Source organism: Arthrobotrys flagrans (genome assembly GCF_004000055.1).
Source record: "Arthrobotrys flagrans strain CBS H-5679 chromosome Unknown unitig_15, whole genome shotgun sequence".
Classification (NCBI taxonomy): Eukaryota; Fungi; Ascomycota; class Orbiliomycetes; order Orbiliales; family Orbiliaceae; genus Arthrobotrys; species Arthrobotrys flagrans.
This window is the reverse complement of record NW_027137545.1, coordinates 2,397,897-2,420,878: the sequence shown is the minus strand read 5'-3', so window position 1 is coordinate 2,420,878 and position 22,982 is coordinate 2,397,897. Positions and strand designations below refer to the sequence as shown.

At 45.3% G+C, this 22,982-nt stretch overlaps 4 protein-coding genes across 4 annotated transcripts; 2 read left to right on the top strand and 2 right to left on the bottom strand.

Annotated features, from left to right (window-relative positions):
- Window positions 1-8,596: 8,596 nt before the first annotated feature.
- DFL_000621 (uncharacterized protein) lies at window positions 8,597-13,075 on the top strand (the record flags this gene model as incomplete). The annotated part of the gene is made up of 3 exons (XM_067635592.1): window positions 8,597-9,133; window positions 9,212-9,650; window positions 9,720-13,075. 3 exons carry the CDS (start codon window positions 8,597-8,599, stop codon window positions 13,073-13,075), a joined length of 4,332 nt encoding a protein of 1,443 aa, XP_067495166.1.
- A 773-nt stretch (window positions 13,076-13,848) lies between these two features.
- Window positions 13,849-15,812, bottom strand: DFL_000620 (uncharacterized protein; the record flags this gene model as incomplete). Its single annotated transcript, XM_067635581.1, has 2 exons — window positions 13,849-15,226; window positions 15,283-15,812. The coding sequence occupies 2 exons, from the start codon at window positions 15,810-15,812 to the stop codon at window positions 13,849-13,851; spliced, it is 1,908 nt and encodes a 635-aa protein (XP_067495165.1).
- Window positions 15,813-16,901: 1,089 nt separating this feature from the next.
- On the bottom strand, window positions 16,902-18,720 carry DFL_000619 (uncharacterized protein; the record flags this gene model as incomplete). The annotated part of the gene is made up of 8 exons (XM_067635569.1): window positions 16,902-17,141; window positions 17,201-17,332; window positions 17,392-17,754; window positions 17,821-18,191; window positions 18,275-18,441; window positions 18,518-18,546; window positions 18,600-18,637; window positions 18,693-18,720. 8 exons carry the CDS (start codon window positions 18,718-18,720, stop codon window positions 16,902-16,904), a joined length of 1,368 nt encoding a protein of 455 aa, XP_067495164.1.
- Window positions 18,721-21,834: 3,114 nt separating this feature from the next.
- On the top strand, window positions 21,835-22,964 carry DFL_000618 (uncharacterized protein; the record flags this gene model as incomplete). The annotated part of the gene is made up of 2 exons (XM_067635558.1): window positions 21,835-22,005; window positions 22,071-22,964. 2 exons carry the CDS (start codon window positions 21,835-21,837, stop codon window positions 22,962-22,964), a joined length of 1,065 nt encoding a protein of 354 aa, XP_067495163.1.
- Between the last annotated feature and the right edge of the window lie 18 nt (window positions 22,965-22,982).

Here is a 22,982-nt window from a genome sequence, read left to right as displayed (position 1 = left end):
TGATTGTCTCGTTGGGACTGGAATCTCGAAGACCTTTCCTGTGTTTGGACGTACTGCAGAGATAACGAAGGCAAGGTTGGAAAATCGATGGAGAGAAGGAGGGACAGTATAAGCAAGATGCGGATTAACTGGATGATGGAGATGATGATGAGAAGTTGATAAAGGAAGAGAGCAGAAAGAATCCTCTCTCTCTTCGTTTGGAGGATATATATATAACCACACGCCAGATATTATACGAGAGTTCACAGACAAACAGCTTGTGTTGCCAACTATAGACAAACATCTCCGATCGAAACAGCCACCACCCAGAATGATAAGCTCAAGATGTTCCAGGTATAGGTAGGTCCTAGGTACGGGTTTTCGGAAACCCCTCAAACACCCTTCAACCTTTTATTTGTATTAGCAAGAGCTAAAACCAGCCAATAAACTAGCGGTCTCGTTACCAGGCTATGCCAATTCAGTAAAATCGACATTTTACAACGTTAACGACACAAAGAGTTTATACCACAACGAGACTGCATTGATCTATGCCGGCAGCCGATTGGGCAGTTGTTGACACCAACGAACTTAGACGCTTGTGCTAGTAAGTTGTCAAAGAAAAGAAAAAAATTTAAGGAAGCTTGACTCTTCTTGCAAACAAATGGGGTCCCCCTGATGTGGGTGAGCGCCCCAGTGATAGGTGTATGTACACACCACCGCAGGACGATATATAGAGGGCCTCGCAAGGAAGGCTTGCGCACCCTGAAGAAACCCCTTGCATTTATATTTAAATTTGTATGTATGCAGGTCCAAGATTAGTTTTGGGTCTAGGATAAGGCTCCTCCTATGAAAGACTAAGCCGTGGTGTTAGAATATCTCGACTTTATAATGCCCCTCCCCTCTAAAAAAAATAAAATAAAATAAAATAAAATAAAATAAATACAAAAACTTTGGTTCCGTGATCCGATCGTCGACGCCTTGATATTGTTTGATATTTAGGATACCATTTTACAAGGTTTTCAAGATAGAGATTATCGGTCAGATGCTTGACGAGGATGTTAATTTAGGTGCCACTGAAAACTCGGGTATTTCCTGGGGTCAAGAATCGGTCTTAAGATAATCCCTGAAGTAATCAGCGCCACCTGAACATATTTAACGCATCTTGTAATTAACATTTATTCAAAGGGTCTTCAAAATTTTAAATTGTATCATACCTGGATATTGGTGATATTGCCGCTACCTCATAAGCACATAATTCAAGAGCCAAACAGGAATACGGGGCGATAATCCTAACCTTACGTGAAATAGTAGGCCCATCGAATTCACAATCGAACGCGGGTCAAGATGATATCCATTGCCAGAGCAAGATATTTTAGAAATATGATATATCTTAATCACTGTGGAGACAACACCACGGGTTTGAAATACAAGTGACCGTAACCATGCTATATTCTGCATGACGTCAGCAGGTACGTATAAACAATCATATTTCCCGAACCCGTATACAGAGATTTTGCTTCCTCGCGGAACACCAGGTTTCATCTTCTCTTCTATATCAGCCTTCCGTCCACATCTGCTTCATATCCATACTAACATAATAGTTAGTACGTATTTACCTATTCAAGGATTAAACAATCAATTTCATTTGGTACTGGTACTATCATAACGAGACAGAATCACTAATCTATATTGGCATAAACCCAGGGCAGCAAAAGAAAGTTGGCATCGGCTCTGCCTCGCCGTCCCTTTCCGCCTTCGTCGGCTGGCCACCCTCCTGCTTCTGGCATTCACCAAGATGGCTTTTTCCCTCCAGCTGCCTTTCCTCCTCCTAGCCTTCGTCTAAAAAGTTTTCCTTGCCCCCCGGCTGCCCACCCCCCGGTCGCCTCCTGTCCCGGATTTGGCTCCCGGCGGCCCCCTTTCACAACTCTGGCTCTGTTGGCTCCCCGGCGGCCCCCCTCGTGTCTTTGCCCCCCCAGCTGCCTCATATCATGGCTTTGGCTCCCCGGCTGCCCTTCCTCCTTCCGGCTTCGCTGCCCGCACCTCTCCCACACCCTCTCCTTTCGCTTGTCAACATGGTGCTTCTACGTAGCGGGAAGCTGGGAAAGTCTCTGGATACATTATCGGGAAGCACACAGGGCTGTTTATCCACGCAACGCTACCTGCCCAATACAAAACTGCCCAAAACCCCCAAATTACATCAACAACGATGGTCGGAGGTCGGAGTTAAGGGATCACGTATGGAATCATGCAGGGTATTTAGAAGAAACTGCGGTCGCGACAGCTGCCGCAACTTCCGAGTCTGCATCTATAGCTAGAGATAACGGAGTCCCCCCCCCAACTACTTCCTCCCCTACCTCAACAACCGCTGCAGCCACAGCAGCAGCAACGGCAACAGCAACGGAGACAACAGCAGCAGCAACAACCACAGCAGCATCATAACCATCACCAAGCTTCTCTCCCTCCTCCTCCCCCTCCAACATAACCGCCTCTGCTTGTTCTTTTCCCCACTCTTCTTCTCTTTCTTCTCTTTTTTCTCTCTTTTGCTCAGGTTTCTCCTGTTCTATCTCTTTTTCTTGTTTTCTTGAGCCTCTCTAAGGCCTATTACTATTAATTACTACTACTGCTTCTAATACGATTACTACTACCACGGATTCCACTACCACTACTGCTCCTACTATACACCACCATCCTCACGAGCAAAGTATTTTCAAGGTCCAGTAAAGCTCATGTATCAAACCGCGTAGAACAACGCGCTGCTTAACGGAACCTGACATTTAGTGACGCATAGTAGAAAAAGCTCTTCAAAAAAAGGGGGTTATGAATGAAGTCTTAGCTATGTATAAAGCATCTCAATAACTCAATTAGTGACCACAGTGCTTTGGAGCTACTTCCCTCAAAAGTGGTGTTTCAATTCTATAAAAACGGAATTATGTTGAGGATCGGTTTTAACCTCTACACCAAGTAAACGAAATTCGTTCTCCAGCGACAGGAGCAGCAATAGGGAGAATTTTGCACTATCAAGATTTCCTTTAGGTTGCTTCAAGAACTCCAGAGTTTTGATATTCAATATTTGAGACGAGGCTACGAAGTCCAATATATCTCATTCTGCTTGTTATCCACCAAGAGGCACTGATATAAACATGACAGTCACCATGAAGACGATATAGCGTTGTTAAACACGAAGTACAGATACGGAGAATCTAGCTGTGGTGGGTTGTGTCTGGCGTTGCTTTGCTATTGGTAGGGTATGACATCACTATAAGTCCGTATAATCCTGGGGTGCCTTTTCCTTCTCCAATCCTCCACCACCCATGTGCTGCACCGCGTCAGTATACGCTCAGTATCCCATTTCAGAGCTTCACAGTTTCATCATGGCAAGAATTCTTATTTTAACGGCTTAAGCAATGTAATCGTTTCCGCATAGCGATGTTTATCTTGGGTCATTAAGTTAGAACGAGGGATTAAATTCTTCGCACTGACAAGCTCTTCCAAGCTCTGACAAACGACTTAAAGCCTCCGTTAAACTGCATCTAGATATAAATTATATTCGCAGAGGATTAGTCCCATAACCTGAAATTCAGTTTATAGCCGGTGCCGGTATGTAAGCCCTGATATCAAAACAGTCAAGTCTCTTACGCTATCGCCACATGCATCAAGGATCCACTACCGATTTTATATTCGAACCCAGGCAACCGAAAAACACGTTCCAACCTCCATCTCATCCTAACCTTCGCTTGACGCCCTTTCTACTGGTACCTCTAGGAACTTTTTGGCAGCCGATGACCCTCTTAAAACACACAGAGACAGAGGAGACAACCTTAGTCTACCTCGTGGACACCCTATCAACGGGTACATCTCTCACACAGGCAGTCTGTCCTCACCTGGGCAATCGACAACTGCCCCAAATATCCTCTCCTCCGCGGCGAAAAATGGTAAATCTGGCTTGAGAAAGCACGTTAAAACCCACCATCCAAATTACGCACCGCGGACTGTGATCGGAATCGTTAGCACCAGTTCCGAATCAGTATCATGAATATCAAGGGGGACATCGGAATCAATAGCAAAACCTACTGTTACCGCCCTTGTCTCTCCTCGATGCATCCCCCTTGCAGCGACAATACGAAGAACAACAACAGCAGTAGCGGCCTCCGCCCCCTAGCCAATGGAGTAATAGCAATAGTTGCATATAATTATCCTCTATGGATTATTACTCATCAGGTTAGAGAAACTTGTTCCTTCGCTTTTCGGTTTCCATGTTTTTATTTCTGTTTTAAACTCAGGACACGAATACATTGGCGATCTCTACAGTATTCTGCGCAACTGACCTATAACAAGAAACTAAAGTCTGCGGATTTAGACATCTAGGGAAAGCATTTCATCTATTCACCACGATCGAAGCTCTTCTTCATCCCTGTATCCATCTGTGTTTTGATCCTCCCGATTAAGTGGAGCAATGCGACATTCTTCTAGACGCAGATTGACACGGCCGTTCTGCATGACTCTCTTATCCTGATATAACAAAGCGCGGTGTAAAAATTAAATCGTCTCATGTACAGTTGTAACAACTGTAACGGTGTTTCGGTAGTAGCTGTGAGTAACCATCGGCACGGCCCCTCATATATATACACGTGTAACCCAACCAATCTCCGGACCATTTTAATATGCCTTGAAGGCGGCCAACCCGAGGCCTACGATTGTATGTACCGACTAGCCCAGTCAACATAGGAAATCAAATAGAAGAATATTTCATTGAATATCTAATGTAAAATGGCCACGATAGCCGACCGTATTAGCCGTATAAGCCGTATTTTAGTATGTAAATAAGTGCATAAATGAGTATAATGAAATCGACAGCATAGACTCGACGTTGGGGGTATGGGGCTTTGCTCGCCAATTTCATCTCGTCGCTAATAGCTATCTGTAACAGTGCCATTCTGGTTCACACTTCATACAATCAGACACTTCGTCCAGTACACCACATCTCAATTGTACAGATTCAGATGGTTTAGGAGCGATGGGTAATACCCCCATCGCAGCAGCCTTTCATTATCCCAGAAGGAGGTCATATATTTAAATCGTCGGCCTTGATTCCAAGGTGCCCTGTGAGGTCGATAAACCCCCCCGAAGCTCTCCCATAAAGGTCTGGGTGAGATATCCGAGTGGCTCGAGTTGTCAGACTAAAGTTCAGATGTCATGCTGGTAAAATGGTCTGATATTTCCTCGCCACGGACATAAGCGGTATTATCATACAGTGTCTCGTTGATGTACGGGGCTACTTCTTTGAGCTGGGTTTTCAGAGGACTTGTCAATAATTCTTTGACCCCGTCAAGACCCTTATCTCTTAATAGTAGATTAGGAATTCCGAGTAAGAGGTCTATCAGATATCATGATATCGAGTGTTCTTACCTTAGCCATGTCTAACCAGGAATCTTAGGGGGAAGAGAAGGTCCACTCACGTTGATCTAAGCAAACCGGTATGTGCGCAGGGGATTTGATCCCCTTGCTGGTTTTGTCTCCGACAAAGTGGTATACTATATGTGTGAGCTCTTGCACGAGGAAGCAGTATACGATAAGTAAGGCCCCGGGATCCATTCCGTGCTTTTGACCGAATGCTCGATTATCATCACCAATTGCCCAATAAATGATATCTCTAGCATTGTACCGATTTGCTAGGTCAATAGAGCCCTCCACCCAAAGCCACATTACGTAGAAAGCATCATTGATGCGGGAGCATCGTTGGTGTAGTTTCGGACAACATCTTCAAGAATCTACTCGTAAGCCAAAGAGCTGTCTTTCGAAGGGAGGCAAGCTCTGGGAAGTTAAGTTTTTTCTTCTCGGAATGTCCATCATGAAGGGGTTGAGATCTATGAGCTTTGGAAATATTAGATTGACGAATGTACGTATGAAATGAGGAGGTAAGGCACAAATCTCTTCAGGGGTTTTACAAGCTTTGAGATATCTCATATCCGCGAGAGCAAGCAGCTCGAACGAAGGATTCTTCAAGGTTTCATTGCGGAAAACCGTCTTTTTACAGTTTTCCAATATTTTCCTTTTGTCATGTTGTGAAATGAACGACAAGTTTGTGATATAGAAATCAAGTCGACAGGCGAATCAAGTTGGTCGAGAATATCGAGCTTCAACTCTATCAGGAGTTCTAGGAAAGGTGACATCTTTTTAAATTACTCCGAGATTAATGGGTGGATAACGGTCGGTTGTACGTAATAGATTTGCAGCGACTGTTGCGGCGAATCTAGTTTTAAACGCGAGAACGCAACTCCCCAATTGCTGGCGGAGAATGCAATGAATGAAGATGCTGTTGTATGTTCTTTCAATCAAAACCCGATGAACTAGCCTAGTCTCTACTTATATAGATGCTACTTTGTAATTATCATGATAGATGGATGAGTACAAGATTAACTGAGATCCTATATTTCAGTTGTTGGATATAGTTGAATGTCGCTGATCACATAGTCAATATGAGCCCTACTGATCGTCGGATCGCAGTCGGGTCGCCCTAAATTCCACGCGTCTCCCCGCGTGCAATTAGTATACCAACAGAACTTCGAGAGCGAGCCTGCATTTCAGCCACGAATTCACCTCCATAGCCCTTTGTGCCAGATCACCATGTTTTAAATTTTGTGGCATTCTGACAAAACTCCGCCTTGGACACCGGAATTAATTCGCGGCTTCGACAAATATGGCATGATAGCTATCAGTTTTCTTTCTGTACAGGGGCGATATTACTGAAAAAGCTGTTGCAAAATAGTGTATTAGTCCTCGATAGACTTCCAGGGTGCCTCTGAAGGGACAGTTACTAGATGTTGACCCCCTCTTAGACGTTGGGTTGGTCGCTCAAATTATCTAAAGAAACTTGCAATCATGTCTCGAGTTCGGAAACGACCGGTATAGAAATTAACTACGTACTTAGGTATTTCAGGCTGGCGCTATACATAGCCAGCTGATCAAGACAGTAATTTATCTGTCAAAATTAGTGTGCCTGTTATCCATTTGGTAGTATTTTATGCCGCGCTGGCCTCTATAGCGTGTAAGTATTTCAAAAAGGATTTTCCCGGCCACTAAACAGAGTTAGTGTCCAAGAAAAGTCGTTTTCTTGTGAGATGTGGATGTGATTGACTTATGGGAAAGATAATAGCGAAGATACTATACCCGATGTGTGTACGTGTCGTCATACATTTGGATATGAACGAAAAGTCTGAGAGGCTAACTCTTCAATCTCTGATGCTTTGTGGGTGTTTATGATGAACCATCCGGATACCGCGACTAAGAGAGAGAGAGAACTTTTCGTATGGACCCACAATAAACCAATTTCGTTAACTGTGCAATCATGCATAGTCAATTTTATCAAAACCTTGAGGAGAGAGCTTCCGAGCTACTATAGAATGCCGAAAATTGGATGCGATCTGTTTGGTATGTTAACTAACACAGAATAGGCTATTGATTATGGCAAAAGCCCGACTGTGCGAAAACAAGAAGCCAGTCGGGAGCTCGGAGGAAAGAGGGCGAGGAAGAATATCGAGAATCATCGAAAATGTTAATGATGAGTCTCGAGATGTCTTCTTGCGATTGAGTTAGTTGACCTTTTTGAAGGCTGTGGCAGGACACTAAGAGTTTCCTTAGTTACGGCCTGGAAGTCCTGGACGTCATAAGCTAACCGCACGGCAACCCTCGAAGTCCCCTTGTAGCTTTTAAACTCTCTTCTCTAGCTAACAGGGGTTCTGAAAATGACCAACATCTGTTCCTGGCTGGTTGACAGTAGCCTTGTGTTGCCGCTGGAAACTACACAACACAAACTTTCGATGATATTACCCAACGAACGAGTAGCGGGAGCGATTGTTATGCAATTCTAACTCGATTTCTCTTGTCTTATTTATGGAGATCTCGGGGGCCCGTTTTTTCTTTGTCTTTAGTCTGCCTACCTTTACCTCATCTGTATAACATCCGCTCAGTTTTGTGTTGGGTGTGTTGTGTTTGTCCCTCAAGTGTCTGTGGTTGGTTGCCTCAAGTGTCTGTGGTTGGTTGGAGGGTCAGCGCTTTAGTTTGTCTGGGCAGGGGACCAAGTTTTCTGAAGCTCCCGGTAACCATGTATCACGACTTGCGATATGCACGATATAGCTAGTACTAGTCCATACATCATGGGCCATAGAATCGGTGTTAGTCCTAGCGTAAGTCTATCCTTTGTGTTCGATCCCTTTCTTAGGGCATCGGTTGAGACACACGCACTTGTGGAGACACGCATTTAATTTCAAAACGGGATGTATCGCGGGCTGATGTGGGAGTGCACTGTGCTGGATAGTTCTAAAGATGAAAAAAACTGCGCCTCCGCGAGAAGGGTTTAGCAGAGTTTTTTCATGTAGATAAACGCAAGGCGCAGCTAACTCGACGCAACCACGTAGCTTCGAAGCCTAGGTTTGCCGGAGGCGGCTACTATAATTGCGGAGAATAACCTCTATCGCGTCTCTTCCTACTCACACAGAGAACCATCTCTAGAATTCTTACAATCTTCGTCCCCCGTCACAACTGTTGGTACTTGTCCATCGAACAAATTTTGCCCTGCTCACTGTAACCAAACGTTAATTAAGAAGACACATCATGCGAGATGAATGGAAAACGAGTCTTTCACGACTATCACATTGAGACAGACTCGCCCCACCTCTCGAGGCGGCAGAAAACATGGCACTACGGTTCAAGCGATGGAGTTTACGAACCCGAAAATAGCTCATCCATCTCGGAGCACGGCCGTTACACTATCGCCTGGATCTGCGCTCTTCATATAGAGATGGCGGCCGCTCAAGCCATGCTCGACGAAATTCATGATGCCGTAGGGACCTACCCAGACGACAACAACACATATACACTAGGGAGTATTAAGGGCCACAACATCGTCATTGCATGCCTGCCAAATGGCCAATACGGAACCATTAATGCGGCGAATGTATTGACAAACCTGACCCGGACGTTTAAATCCATTCGATTAGGCTTAATGGTTGGGATCGGAGGCGGAGTGCCGGGTATGGCAGACATACGATTTGGCGATGTTGTTGTCGGAACGAGGGTTATGCAGTATGATTTGGGCAAGATTGTTAAAGACGGAGAAATCCGGCGGACGGCAATACCAAAGATTCCCCACTCATTAGTAGGTACTGCTATATCCGCCTTGAGAGCTAAACATGAGCTGAACCCTAGCCGCATTCCTTCTATTCTACGGGAAAAGCTAGGAATGTACCCTCACTACAGCCGCCCGAACCTACCAGACCGCCTGTTCGCCGCAACTTCTGAGCATATACATTCAACGGCTAGCTGTGACAGATGCGAAGGGTCGAAGCTAGTGCCGCGAGCAACGCGGCCGTCATTCGATCCCGCGATTCACTACGGTGTCATTGCATCAGGGAACCAATTAATGACAAGCGGCACCATGCGCGACAACATCGCGCGGCAACTGGACGCTATTTGTTTTGAGATGGAAGCCGCTGGATTGATGGATATATGGCCTTGCCTCCCCATTCGCGGAATTTGTGACTACTCGGATTCTCACAAAAATAAAGAGTGGCAAAACTACGCCGCGGCGACGGCGGCCGCGTACGCAAGGGAATTATTGGAGTTGCTGCCAACTGCAGAAGTACCTAAAAGGTTTTCATACACAGTTAGCAACGGTGAGTCAAGTCTTCAATATGAACACTTTTTGAGTTCTTGCTTCGAACGTTTCTAATAACCGATATTAGACCAACCTTCACCACACGACCGTCGAAAGGAGCTACTGGATTCACTCAGATACGAACAAATCGATTCTCGAAAAATAGACATCAAATCAGCTCACGCCAAGACGTGCAGCTGGTTTTTAAAGCACACAGACTATCAGGCCTGGCTTGATCCGATGCAGCTGGCAGAACATTGCGGCTTTCTATGGATCCGTGGCAAACCAGGTGCTGGAAAGTCGACCATCATGAAGTTTATTTACAATAAGACGAACAAAAAGGCTGGTAATGCCGTAGTTGCTTCCTTCTTCTTCCACGCCCGAGGTGGGGCGCTGGAAAAGTCTATTTCCGGAATGTACCGATCGCTGCTACTCCAGCTGCTCGAAGGATATCCTGACCTCCAGGTGGTACTCGATGATACCGACCTCATCCCCCGAAATCAAAAGGAATGGACATCCTTGAATGTCCTTCAAGACGTTTTTTGCAGTGCGGTTTCTGGTCTTGGCCAACGCCCGTTTACTTGTTTCGTCGATGCTCTTGATGAGTGCGATGAACAAGAAGTCAGAACGATGGTCCAGGATATTGAGGACCTGGCGAAAAGATCTACCGAGATGGGCACCCCCCTTCGAATTTGTTTCTCAAGTCGGCATTACCCCTACATTGATATCGACCGAGGCATCAAACTCACATTGGAAAATCAGTCAGGTCACACTCAAGATTTGGAAACCTATGTCGGAAATCGCCTTAAGGTCAGAGACAGTGCGCTAGTTGAACAAGTTCTTCGGAAAGCAGCCGGTGTTTTCCTTTGGGTAGTTTTGGTTGTTGATATCCTAAATACGGAACACTCGCGAGGCGGACTTGCTATGAAAAAAAGACTCGCGGAGCTACCAAGTAATTTGAGCGCATTATTCAAAGATATGCTCGAGCGGGACCGAGAAAACATGGAGGAACTACTACTGTGCGTCGTATGGATTCTGTACGCAAAGCAGCCATTGAAACCTGACGAGTACTATCACGCGCTCTGGTCTGGGCTATCATTAAAGGGTCTGGTCGATGACGAAATTCCGATCATGGCTAGCTCCGATGCTAATGATATTACTCATCGTTGCGTCACAAGCTCTTCAAAAGGGCTCGCAGAAATCACAAGATCTAAGCACCCGACTGTCCAATTCATCCACGAATCTGTTCGAGATTTCCTCATCAAAGATAAGGGCCTTCAGGAACTCTGGCCTGACCATGGATTTGACTTGGAGAGTCCAAGCCACGAAAGGCTTAAACAATGTTGCATCAAATACATGAATCATAACTCAGTCTGTGAAACAATTAACAAGTTGATCGCAAGTAACAAAACGAACGAAGAAATGGAAATTTCAATCGCATACCCATTTTTAGGATATGCTAGCCAAAATATACTGTTCCACGCCGATAATGCGGCAAGAGCTATTCCACAACATTCTTTTCTGTCGACATTCGTCGTTCCTGAGTGGATCGACATCATCAATTTCTTCGAAAAGTTTAAAGCTCGACGATACAACAGAGATACTGGCCTCCTTTACATACTTGCCGAAAAGAACTTGGCTAACCTCATTCGAATCCATCCTGACAGAGCGTCTTGCTTCAAGATCGAGAACGACCGTTATGGCCCACCTATTTTTGCTGCACTGGCCTGTGGGAGCAACGAAGCAGTCCTGTCATTTCTGGAAGCCCGGACGCAGGCGCAGCCGGAGCCTCTGCTTCACGATCTGTATAGAGAATACACTGAAAGTGAACAAAAACGCATTAGCTTCGGCCGCAGCTTCGAGTTCTCAAAGAAAAAAGGCTCACTGCGCCAGCTTATGGAACGGGGTGATGACCTTATCTCCGTCTTTCTAATATACTGGAGCGATGATGTCTATCTCAACTCGGTGGATCGAAAGGGCCAAACGCCATTATCGTATACCACCAGTGTAAGAAACGAAAGAGTATTTCAGGCTTTACTCGAAAGAAACGTCAATATGGAAACTAAGGATCACAACGGCTGGTCTCCGTTATCGCTTGCGGCCAGTTCAGGAAGCGAATTATTTGTCCAACAGCTATTAGCAACCAAAGGTGTTGACTCAGACTCTAGAAATAATGATGGAAACACTCCTTTATCACAGGCGGCTTTCCGAGGCCATGACGGAGTAGTTAAACAGCTACTAGCAATAGAAGGCATTGACCCAGACTCTAGAAATAATGATGGAAACACTCCTTTATCACAGGCGGCTTTCCGAGGCCATGACGGAGTAGTTAAACAGCTACTAGCAATAGAAGGCGTTGACCCAGACTCTAGAAATAATGATGGAAACACTCCTTTATCACGGGCGGCTTACGAAGGCCGTGACGGAGTAGTTAAACAGCTACTAGCAATAGAAGGCGTTGACCCAGATTCTAGAAATAATGATGGAAACACTCCTTTATTACTGGCGGCCTTCCGAGGCTACGACGGAGTAGTTAAACAGCTACTGGCAACTGAAGGCGTTGACCCAGACTCTAGAAATAATGATGGAAACACTCCTTTATTACTGGCGGCTTTCCGAGGCTACGACGGAGTAGTTAAACAGCTACTGGCAACTGAAGCCGTTGACCCAGACTCGAGAAATAATAATGGAGACACTCCTTTATCACGGGCGGCTTACCAAGGCAGTGATGGAGTAGTTAAACAGCTACTGGCAATAGAAGGTGTTGACCCAGACTCTAGAAATAATGATGGAGACACTCCTTTATCACAGGCGGCTTACTGGGGCCATGACGGAGTAGTTAAACAGCTACTGGCAACTGAAGGCGTTGACCCAGACTCTAGAAATAATGATGGAAACACTCCTTTATCACAAGCGGCTTACTGGGGCCATGGCGGAGTAGTTAAACAGCTACTAGCAATAGAAGGCGTTGACCCAGACTCTAGAAATAATGATGGAAACACTCCTTTATCACGGGCGGCTTACGAAGGCCGTGACGGAGTAGTTAAACAGCTACTAGCAATAGAAGGCGTTGACCCAGACTCTAGAAATAATGATGGAAACACTCCTTTATCACGGGCGGCTTACGAAGGCCGTGACGGAGTAGTTAAACAGCTGCTGGCAACTGAAGGCGTTGACCCAGACTCTAGAAATAATCACGGAAACACGCCGTTATTAAATGCGGTTCAGGAGATCGATTGGATAGGCAGTAGTAAGAGTTATGCACTAGTTAAATTGTTGCTTGCTACAGGACGCGTTGATTTGGATTCTAGGAATAGGGATGGAAGTACGCCGCTGTCAATAGCAGAATCGCTGCGAACTAAGACACGCTATTCTGAGATATTCCAGCTCTTACAGAAGTACAAAAATAAAGATTTCGGCACAGAATCGTCAGCAGCAGAGTAATAAGCTAGACTCAGGCTTCAATCTATCACCATTATTGATAACCAATATCTACTCGAGTCCTTTGAAAGCCTCCCTTAGCGTTTGTATGAGCCTGCAAGCGTGCCGTAGATTGACCATGCCGACGGTGTGCTGTCGTATCCGTTGACTTGTTTCTACCGTATCGAGTACTAGCTACGTTAAGAAATTAAAAAGCGGAGTAAAATAACTCTTAATACTACTCATAGAATCGAAGTTGCGAGACACCTACTTGGGGATCTTTTTTTCTCCCTCCCTTTTCATCACAAAAATTTCATTATTGGATATCTGCCAAAACTATAAATAGTCGGGTTTGCGAATATAGGAGATTCTCCAATCCGAATATCTTTATCTCGGATCCCCGGAAGCTTCCTTCTGTCTGGCTCTCGCTCGTTTTGGCGAGCTCGATCTCTACGCATGTACCAATCTTCAATCGAACAAAGCTCGATAAGGTGGGCGCTAAACAGACCTAGGAACCATTTTATTGACCGGGTAATATTGTAGAGAATAATATTATTGTGAACATTACTGCTTGGGCCATTGAGAGTATAATGAATATTCTCGACGATCAACAAAAGGTTCTCAAATACGGAAACCTAGTCCTATAGTTATATAGACAAAATGTGCAGCGAAACTCGGAATAAACAACCATATCAAATCTGACTCTAGGTAGAAAGCAAAGCAGCTGAACAACGGGATCCTATCTAAGTCCAGTCACGGTACCACCACTAATGCATTCTTGTATTGATCTAACTCCTTTAGACAGCCTTCATGCCTCTCAGATCCCGTTCAAAACTAGACATAACGCCGAAAACAATATGGAAGTGCTTGAGCCCAAGCGTCTCGCCATTAGTATCCGCAATAATCAATGCCGTCCGAATCGCATTCTTGATTTGCCTTCCATTCAAATCCACGCCAGAAAGTTCCTTATAATCCTCGTCAACGATATTCGTCTCTCTCTTATCCATCCTAGTGATAAAGTTCCTCCATATTTGCTCACGTGCGCTGGCTTCGAGCTTACTGTAGCGAAGTGCAACATGAATTCGCGACTGGAAGGCATCGTCGAAAGTTGACACGCGATTGGTGGTCAAAAAGAGGATTCCTTGGTAGTACTCGACGAGACGAAGGAATATGCTAACAAGGGCGTTTCGTTCGATATCGTGTACGGATCGCTCTTCGAGGTAAACATCCGCCTCATCCAGGAGGAGCACTGCCTTCCATCTTTGAGCCAGATCTAGAATTTGTCGCAAACTCTTTTCCAAGGTTGAAGCGTTAGTCCCAAGACTGCCGGCAGAAATGGTATACAATGGAGATCTTGTATATTCCGCGACGGTTTCCGCAGTCATCGTTTTTCCAAGTCCAGGGGGGCCGTGAAGCACGGCGATGAGACCTTTACCCTTGCCCTCAATGAAATCATCAAACTGATTCTCCCCACTGATATGGGATTCCACAAGACCCCGGATCAACTGCTTAGTCTCAGCGGGGAGAACAAGCTTGGAAAATATTTCTGGATTCCAGTCGATATCTTGAATGTCGTCAATGTAAAGATCTAACCAGATCTTATGGTCATCGAGAGTGAATCCGGGAATAACAGCCGTGCAAATCAACTTCTCGTCGTCGGTCAACTCAAAGAGCTCCGACTTCTGGGGTTTGTCGATCGGGTTGCCATCTTCATGATAGTTGTTTTCTTTATCGTCGTAGTCATCATCTGGGCGTTTAAGCTCAGTCATATACATATTTCCACCATAGGATTTGGAGTCAACCATGACGCGGGTATTAATCGACTTGCCGCCCGGTGTTACGGCGTTATACTTCTTGCAATGATAACCCTGAAGGCCAACGAATTTTGTTCCCCGCTCAATCAATCGCTTCACAAGAGCTTCCTTCTTGGGATGTTTGTCAAATGGGAACACCCGAAGTTCAGCTATCTTCCTGCTGCCTCTAAATTCATTGATCTGAAAGTCCATAGCCACTTCGCCAAATATGGTGCCGTTGTAATCGATGTATGAACCAAGAAGCTCCGCCCATCTGCCTGAGCAGCTGCTTCGGTATTGAAATGACGTCAATTTTAGAACACGAGGTTTACCATGGACGGTGGTGTAGATGTAGCTTCCTGGCTGGAACAAGGTCCACAAACTAAAGACTCATCAGCATATAAAATTGCGTTAAAGATTATCATAGGCCTTACTTACTAGTCGAAAGTGATCAATCCAACATCTGTCCAATAGCTAACCTTCTTGTTGTATGGTTCCCATTCATCGTTCAAGAACTTCATTAACACACCGAGGTGCTGGCCAAGTTCGGTACCCTTTTTCTCCTCTTCCTGAGCCAACGCATTTAATTTGTCGCTGAAAATATGAAGTTCTCTCAACGGGAAATTCAAGGTTACCGTTGGAACCGAAAAAGAAATATCAGGGTAACCAGTTATCAACTTATCCAAAGCCTTTTTCACTGGCTCGGACTTAATCTCAAGAATTCTACCGGAGGTGTATTTTGAATTCTGGTCTATACTACGAAAAGTATAGTTACTGAACTCTTCGACCTCGGTTTCCTCAGCCTTCCTCCTTTTTTGCTCTGGACCTTTACCAAGCTCGTAGAGTTTTGTTCGGTGGGAAAAATATCCATCCTTATCCTCAGGGTCTTCATAGTCTCGGCGCTCGAGCAAGATCACCTCGTTGATAGCTTCGGTCGAGCCATTGGTTTCAGGGTTCTCCAGCTGCATATTGGGGAACAAGATGTTGAAAATAAGAGAATGTGAAAAAAGCGTAAAAAGTAGAGTATTGATTATAAATACGAGATTGCAGATGATGGCGATGGTTTAGAATGGTTATTGTGAATGAATGCTTCAAAACATCGAGCGGCGTCTGTCTTGATATAGCACGGTTTCAGATCCTTCTGCGCCTGGGCCTATGACTCCAACTCAATGGCGTATGCATTTTGACTCACTGAAAGACTTAAAAGCTTGCCGTAGTTGGCATGCAATCGACGTGGCTAGCATATACATATGCAGACGCCGCATTCGCTGGGGAAGAATCGATGTTTCGTACTCATGTGATTTGGCGTGAGAGCTATTGGATTCTCCCAATAGATTGGCTGGGATTCCGACGCGGTTTAAAGTCCGCTTGAGATCAATTCAAGACACTTCGGTGACTGTTCCGGATCAAATTGTACAAAAAATTCGGCTTGGCAGAATCGAATCCAGGTTGGAGAGCCTCAGAAGCTTCCGAAAACCGTTAGTCTCGACGCAACGCAACAGGACCTTATGGCGTGCATATCCTGACTCATTCGCGACACGAAATCGGTGGGTCTCCACGATAAGGGAAAATCTTGGTCTCGCAAATCTGAGAACTAAAAAGCCCCGGCTCCGATAGACGTATTATTCCCAGACGCCAACGTCATACTAAGGCGAATTTTTCAATAAGAATTTTGATTTCAGAGCCGATGCCAAGAAATCCACGAATTCCAACAAAATGCAACGCGGCGGCGAATATTCTATGCCAAGCCCGGCCAGTCGTTACATAGGATATTACGGCCGCAAGCTGTTGAGGCGAACCAAAACGACGTGCAAGCAACCGGGTAGAATCTGAGCCTTTCATCGAGGGAATAAATTTTAAAATAGTCCAAGCCTCAGCCGAAATCGAGAAAAGATCCAAGACGCGTTGTAATTCAGGGTAGGTTCCCAGCTAAATTACTGGGTTCAAGGCTATAGCGCTAGTAAATTGCTATATATACAAGCAAGCAGAAATATTAAAGGCCCGGCTATTCAAGAAGCAATTCGTCAACAAAAGGGATCGTAACAAAGAATACTTGGCTAAACCATATTTGCAGCCGGGGCAGCCGGTGAGGCCACAGTTGGGCCCACAGTTGTGGCCTTATGATGCGCAGCGCTCGAGATATGTTTCCTGACAGACAATCCTCGGTTTCCCGGGTACAGACCGACAAACACAATAATAGTCAACGGTATAGATACAGCCCAGAATACCCAAAAGTCCTTGGAAACCTTCTCGCCTTCAGGCGGCGTAAACTCAAAGAAGGTTGTACTGAAGATGGCCTAATTCGTAGACATAAGAAACTACTTCTGATTGTAGGAGTTTTCTTTGGAGAGCTTACTGCGATGAATGATGGGGGTAGGAATAACATTGTAACTGCCGCAATTTTTACCATGGTGTAACTATCGGCTCGGGCGGCATGTCCGATTTCTGCTTGGACTCGGCTGTCAAGCTGGGCAACGGTACTGAAAGCCTGATGGGAAAAGTTAGCGATGGAAATATCTAATATGATATTCGGATATATGGCTTTACCAATGTTATTTCGCTTCTAATTCGTGCCTCATTTGCTCTTGCACGAGCTTCCAAACTTCTTACAATCGACAACTGAAAGTCCAGATACACCGCTATCTTTCTCGCACAACGCTTTGTTATCACCATGTTTTGTACAGTCTCCTCCTTCGCCACCGTTTCGGCCGAATATCTCTCTTCCTCAAAGATTTTTTTTCGAGCACATATGCTATTTAGAGTTTGAATTGCGACTCCTAAGATTTCCGTCTTGTGAAGCGCGTGCCGAAGGATCTCATGGAGAGCGTTGAAGGTCGTACTAGACTCATTAAGATCGCGATCGTTGGAGTCCAGAGAGTTAGTCACCGTATGCTTTCCCTCACGGCGCCCCTGTCCGATTAATTAGTTAAAATATTCTCACATGTAAAGCAGGAAAATAATAGCCTAATTTCGTACTTGCTCAAGTGCTTTAACATGATCTCGAAGATTCCACACTGCTTCATCGTAACACGCAAGTATCGGCCCCAAAAGAAACTGGTGCGCCCAATAGGGATTCCTCAGAGCAGGCTCTACTTTGACGTTTTCGCAATTGCATTTTAGTTCATTTCGTACGCCGACCGCTGGGCTATCTTCAGCATCAAAGAATATTATTGTATGTTGATCGGGTGCTTTCCAAGAAGTCACGACGCCCATTTTGTACCAGGCGTAGCCGGCTGGCTTTTTACCATCTTTTTGAGCTGGAGTTGGAGGCTGGTGTTCGGCGACAGCTCTGTCCTTATTTTTCGGGAGCCGGAAAGGATATTTTATTTCGAAATGGAACCACGTAACTATTTAAAAACAAACTCCACATTAGCCGAATTCATGAACTCAAGATTTTAATATAGAACTTAGAAAAGAGGGGATGATATACCGTGAGATTCGACGGTACTCCCATCCTCGGAAAATATATCTTCTGCCCCAAAATAGCCTTGAAGCCGTAGACACACTTTGGCCCAGATATATTCAGGAACTGAATACCGTTGGAAAAGTTCATTCCGTAGCCGAGAGTTTTTATCGAGATTTTCCCTTGTGGTAAAGCTTTAAATCACATATGCCAATATTAATTTCACTGCCCTGATTTAAACGCCTCTTGATGATACAGGTGGTTGCGAACATGAGTGTTAATTTTTCAGTACTCTGTCTCTTAGGAAGAAATTAGCACATGACAGATATGTTAGAGCGGCGGAAGCAGTTACCTGAAATAGCCCGTGAAGTTTTTTGTCCCATGGGTTTACTAAAGCTGGTTAGTGTTATATTTACTATAAGGGTTTGGATGTTAAGTGGCATACAGTCTTCGATGATGTTTACTATCGACATTGTAAGGATCTAAACAACGGACCGGAAAAGGTAGAACTAATATCCTTCAGGCGACGAAGCTAAAGTTGAGGATCTAGTATTTGGTGATAATCCGCCCCTCGTGAAGACCACAGGTATGACATCGACTGGATCTGTAATAAAATATCGATACACCTCCCGAGTTCTTTGCTTTGATGGAAAGATCGTATTTATGAGCAGCGAATCCGACACCGACTTCCTTCACAGCACCACAATTACAGCCTTATATCTAAACTCCCGCAGCTTGGGCATCCAGAAAGAAATTTCTCGGCGCCGACAAGCAAGCACAGCCATGCATCATGCAGCCGATACCTCGCTATTGTAACGTAAATCATGATCAGCTCAATGCTTGTTTTTGCCGGAGCTGCAGCAGGTGCAGAAGGATCTGGCGTTGTCGCGAACCTAGCCTTGGGGTTCGCCACGTCACACAGTGCACTTTTTTGCACGGATACCATGTTTCAGCCGCTTCGCCAAATTGTCTGCAGGTCGGGGTCTGGATATTTAATATCCGACTAACGAATTTTTTCCCGTCGGAGTGGGTTCTGGTGAAGACTGCGGATAGTAATGATGCAACTTTTCTGAGCTTCCATTTTTCATCCTTTATTCATAATTTTGACAGTTTTGGACGTCGTATCCATGTCAATTTACGGGACTAACCATGGGTGAACCGTCATGTTGTTGGATATTACTCTTCAACACAAAACCTTTGGCAAGAGCGTAGGCCGCCGACGTTTTTGCGGCGCTCAGGCTAGTAGGATTCGGCGCCGGCCCGCGCCGCTTTTAATGCTGAACTTAAAGTTTAGTCAGGGCCCATAAGATAAGTAGTTTCCGAACGACATCCTATATCGGCGTCATCTCGAGTATTATAGTTGCTACGACAATTCGGAGTATCCTGTCGAGGATATGGACGTCATATAGATTATCAGTACCTTTCGAGGCTGTAAGGTTTGCTCCGATTCAATTCCGGCTTTGTGAGGGTAGCCAATCAGCAGGACGGCCGAATTGTGGTCCTAACGACCGCTGGCGCCATATTCGTAATACTGCCCAGGCGCTTGGGTTGAATGAACGAGGCTGTTCAGATTCATACCAAAAAACCCTGGCCAATTCGCGACGATCCTATCCCACACACGACCGTCGCAACAACCCACGCCTCCAAACTCGACCCTCTCTTCAACCCCACCGACCGAGCCAAAATCCCACAATGACTACACCATCGACTGGATATGCGCTCTATCCAAAGAACTTACCGCCGCAAAGATGATGCTAGACGAAAAGCATCCTTCCCTTTCCAAACTGCCTAATGACGCAAATACCTGCGCTCTCGGTTCTATCGTAAAACACAACGTCGTAATAGCCTGCTCACCGGAAGGTATGATTGGGACTAAACACGCGGCAATAATCGCGACGCGGATTAGTACCTTTCGGGCTGTTAAAGTCGGTTTGATGGTGGGAATCGGAAGGAGTATACCGCTTATGGTCAGTCTCGGCGATGTTGTGGTTAGTAAACTAACTGATCAGTATTCTGGAGTCGTTCAGTGGGATATGAGGAAGGCGGAGAGTGGCGGGAAGCTTAAAAGAATTGGATCGTTGATAACATTCCGCTTAAGATCCTTTTGCAGGTGGTTAGAGACAAAGAAAAGACGATTTCTCACGTCGCACGCGACAGCCAATGTTACACAGCTAGTCAACTCACTCGAGAATAGGTCTCTCGAACATCGAAACTCTTGTCAACATTTCGTAAATGAGCGGATATTTCATGAACGAAAGAGGTCTGGCCAATGTTTCGGGTCCAGGCAGTGCACGGCATATTCCCCCTGCCTCTCGAAGTTAACAGTCAAAACAGCGCCTATTAATTCCTGCAGACAGAAGCATAAGATCCCTCCATGCATGAGATGATAGACACCGATCAATGATCTTTTTTTCCAGCCGAAGTAGCCTAGCTTTCTGATGTCCCTCAAAAAAATCCGATCGGTTCCGTTCGTTTAAGGGTAATTGTTATGGTAAGTGTTAGGAGAGCAATAATGTTTGAAGGGGAGACCGTATAGTTGGGCCCTCAGACTCTGAGCTAGCCTCGAACCTATTCCTGAAGATTTGTCTTATTCCTTTGAGACCTAGGTATTCGGCAGCACAACGAAGCGCTGCCACGTCCGAGGCAAGGACAACAACACATTTTGGCAGGACATAGCAGTAATTGCCCAATTGAATGATTGAACAGTTTCGATGATCATCAGGCCCGCAAAGTCGGTTTACGGCGGCATGCATATCTCCAAGTCTGCAAAAATAGCATTGTTAACCTCGCGTAAAACTACATAAATGATAACATTCCAGCACGCATACATTCTTAATTTAAGCGGTCCAATAATTTCTCTTGTTTCTAGACATCGGTTGGGTGTACAGGAACATGTGTTTCAATGAAGCTCATGCATTGCATGAACCATTGCTTCGATTATATTCGAATGTTCGTAAGTCCCCGAAATCCCCATCCAGAGCCGAGGGCAGTTTCGGGCGCGAGCTCCTGCAGATGTTTAGGTGTTGGACAAAGCTAGTCCTGTGGCTAGGGGGTGCGCAGAGCTAGATCTAACGAGTCGTCATGAAACGTTTGAAACCAAACCTTAGCTCATCGGTTTTTTATGCGGCCACGCTTGAATTTTTATACGATGCATTAACTACCATACAGATGCGCCCCGAAGTCAACCCTTTGCCTTTCTTTTTCTTCGTCGGTGGAGAACACCGCCATGGATACCACAGAGACTTTACTGCGTTTAATATTGGAGAATTTTAAACTTACAAGTTAACTAGTTGAAAAATAATATATATGCCATCGTCTAGTCCGAAATATGTCTACCGTCCACTGCTACATCAACGTTCATTTCTCTAGTTCGTGCTGGTTCACGATAAGCATTTTTTTCACTTCTTTTTTATCTTTTCATCTTTCAACCTCACCAGTATCTACTTGTCATTTCTACTTACTTGGTTTGATACCATAATTCACGGTATGACGCTACTCCCATTATTACGCTTAAGTCGAGTAATCTAGTTTCTAATTTTTATCTAGATCATTATATAATTTTCGTTTAATACATATTATAATCCGCAATGGCCAGCACTCTCAGACAGGAACTCTTTTTGGGTGTTTTGCCTGCAGGCCTCCAGTTTTCGATTACCGAGGCCGCAGTTTTTGCAAATCCAGGCGGTTACAATGTGACCTGGAGAGATACAACGAATTTTAATGTTTCAAACATGGACGGGCGGTGTTTCAATGCTGGGGTATATTATTTCCGCTTCATCCGATAACTGTGATCATAGCTAACCAAGCATCTTTCACACCGCAGAACTCATTTCCACCACGCGAGCCCGCTCGCAACCCCGGCAAAACGTGCGTCAAGGCCACTAGATTTTCCGCGACGATTTCAGGCGGCCAACCAGTCCGACTCGGCGAAATGACTTGGGCTAGAGCCAATACGCTTGACATTTTCGCACAAGGTGTTCCCGGTTGGATCGAGCTCCGATTCCAGATTTCCAAAGCTTCTGGAGGGGCTCTTGCAACTGGTACCCTCAAAGTTACTCCATCGAGATTCAAGACTTTCGAGCGCCCAGATGATATCGATTTCCTTCTTACCTGGGACAACGGCCGAACCGAAACCGCGAAGACTACTGTGGCTCCTGATATCGGAGTCGATCCACCAAAGGTTCACCTTATGTTCGTTCCTGGACAGGACGGAAAGACTCTTGGTGTGACTTTGACGCCAAAGGAGGATGTGTTGAACGCCATTTCTAGTATGGCCGTCCGTGGTATTTTATATGCCAATAAAAAGGTCGTCGAACTCGGTGTTCCAGGTGGTGCTGTCGTCATTAAAGTTGTCGAGCTACCTGAGACGATCGATACTATTCGGGATATCTATTCTGCTGGTGATGACTTCATTACCGCTATACAAACAGGTGACAAGGGTGCTGCTTTCGTAGCTGCAATGAAGGTCGCCAAAGGAATCTACGATGTTGGAAGTGGAGTGGCTGACCTTCCTGGGGATCTTAACGGATTCAACGGTCAAGTCCGCGATATGCTTCTGGGTAAACTGCCCAGCAACTTTAAGGATCTCTCTGAAACTGTCAGGGACGATCTCATTTCAAAGATCGTGGATGAGGCTATTAACAAGGCGGACGCAATCCAAGCTGCTAAGCTTCGTCGCAGAAGGTTAGCTCGCAGGAAGTACTTGGGGTACGAGTAAGCGCGATTAGATATAAGA